This window comes from Limulus polyphemus, unplaced genomic scaffold (assembly GCF_000517525.1).
Source record: "Limulus polyphemus unplaced genomic scaffold, Limulus_polyphemus-2.1.2 Scaffold13332, whole genome shotgun sequence".
NCBI classification, from domain to species: domain Eukaryota; kingdom Metazoa; phylum Arthropoda; class Merostomata; order Xiphosura; family Limulidae; genus Limulus; species Limulus polyphemus.
The window spans coordinates 2,388-4,384 of NW_013678942.1; the positions used below are offsets into that span (position 1 = coordinate 2,388).

At 34.9% G+C, this 1,997-nt stretch overlaps 1 protein-coding gene across 1 annotated transcript in view; it reads right to left on the reverse strand.

The window, feature by feature from the left end:
• LOC111084068 (extracellular serine/threonine protein kinase CeFam20-like) overlaps positions 1 to 1,997 on the reverse strand; it is a gene marked incomplete at both ends in the record, with an annotated part of 5,701 nt that overhangs the window by 1,823 nt on the left and 1,881 nt on the right. Inside the window, one exon of the mRNA XM_022380852.1 lies at positions 694 to 772. Within this exon, the coding sequence (XP_022236560.1) occupies positions 694 to 772 (79 nt within the window). The remainder of the gene's footprint in view (positions 1 to 693; positions 773 to 1,997) is intronic.

Below are 1,997 nucleotides of genomic sequence, written 5' to 3' on the forward strand. Positions count from 1 at the left end.
CCACGGCTGAAAGGGCGAGCATGTTTGGTGGGACGGGGATATAAGTAAGGGCATAAAGATATAAGGCATGATATAAAGATATAAACATAGCTACACAAAGACGCATTATAAATAATCTGCTCTTTCAAGCAACGTCAAACTTTCCGAAACGTAAGTAAAGGATTAGTTGATCTCGTGAACTTTAGATTTCTGCAAAGTGGCCAATCACAGTCTTATAATTTAGAAGATGTAATATATATTGTTTTAATAATTTGTAGCCTTATAGTAGAATTTCATAAACTGTTTACAGTTGCTTATATATATATCCATATCGTTTTAGTCAAACACATAAACACAACACATGTATGTAAACTGTAGTTATATATCATAGATAAGAGTGCCACGAATAATAGACTCAAGATCAGTCTTTTGAAGTGGAGATTTCAAATACGTACAACTAGCCTCATTGGCTTAAAGTGGATATTTCAAATACGTACAACTAGCCTCATTGGCTTAAAGTGGATATTTCAAATACGTACAACTAGCCTCATTGGCTTAAAGTGGTGTTTTGCAATATGCACAACTAACCTCATTGGCTTAAAGTGGAGATTTCAAATACGTACAACTAGCCTCATTGGCTTGAAATGGTGTTTTGCAATACGCACAACTAACCTCATTGGCTTAAAGTGGAGATTTCAAATACGCACAACTAACCTCATTGGCTTGAATAAAGCTTCTTCTCCGTTGTCGTATTCGATCACTAGCTTCAACTGGGTCCCGCCTTCTTTCTGTTCTAGAATAAACAAATAAATTTAAAATAAGTTTATTATATATAGCTAGAAGAGATTTTGGGGGTTGGGGGGTAGCTCCAATAATGCAATCAATATCCATGTTTTAAATTTGAGTTTTTCCCTAAAGAACGGTCCACAACTACAGAAGGGTCATGATTCCTGCAAGATGGCTGAACTCGGACACATAAAAGCAAACATGTTACACAAACAGTTTTTATTACTCATGACAAATATTGATTGACTACTGAGACACAATAAACAAGAATGTTTGATTGTTCACTTCTGGTGAAAATGTCTTTAGGTTTTATAACATGATTGACTACTGAGACACAATAAACAAGAATGTTTGATTTTTCACTTCTGGTGAAAATGTCTTTAGGTTTTATAACATGATTGACTACTGAGACACAATAAACAAGAATGTTTGATTGTTCACTTCTGGTGAAAATATCTTTAGGTTTTATAACATGATTGACTACTGAGACACAATAAACAAGAATGTTTGATTGTTCACTTCTGGTGAAAATGTCTTTAGGTTTTATAACACTAGCATGATGGGATGAAGTAGTGGGTTCTTGTAAGATGTAACACTAACATGATGGGATGAAATAGTGGGTTCTTGTAAGATGTAACATTAACATGATGGGATTAAATAGTGGGTTTTTGTAAGATGTAACATTAACATGATGGGATTAAGTAGTGGGTTCTTGTAAGATGTAACACTAACATGATGGAATGAAATAGTGGGTCTTTGTAAGATGTAACCCTAAAATGATGGGATTAAGTAGTGGGTTCTTGTAAGATGTAACACTAACATGATGGGATGAAATAGTGGGTCTTTGTAAGATGTAACCCTAAAATGATGGGATGAAGTAGTGGGTTCTTGTAAGATGTAACATTAACATGATGGGATTAAATAGTGGGTTTTTGTTAGATGTAACATTAACATGATGGGATTAAGTAGTGGGTTCTTGTAAGATGTAACATTAACATGATGGGATTAAATAGTGGGTTTTTGTAAGATGTAACATTAACATGATGGAACGAAGTGGTGGGTTCTTGTAAGATGTAACCCTAAAATGATGGGATGAAGTAGTGGGATTTTGTAAGATGTAACATTAACATGATGGAACGAAGTGGTGGGTTCTTGTAAGATGTAACCCTAAAATGATGGGATGAAGTAGTGGGTTCTTGTAAGATGTAACACTAACATGATGCCCCCCCCCC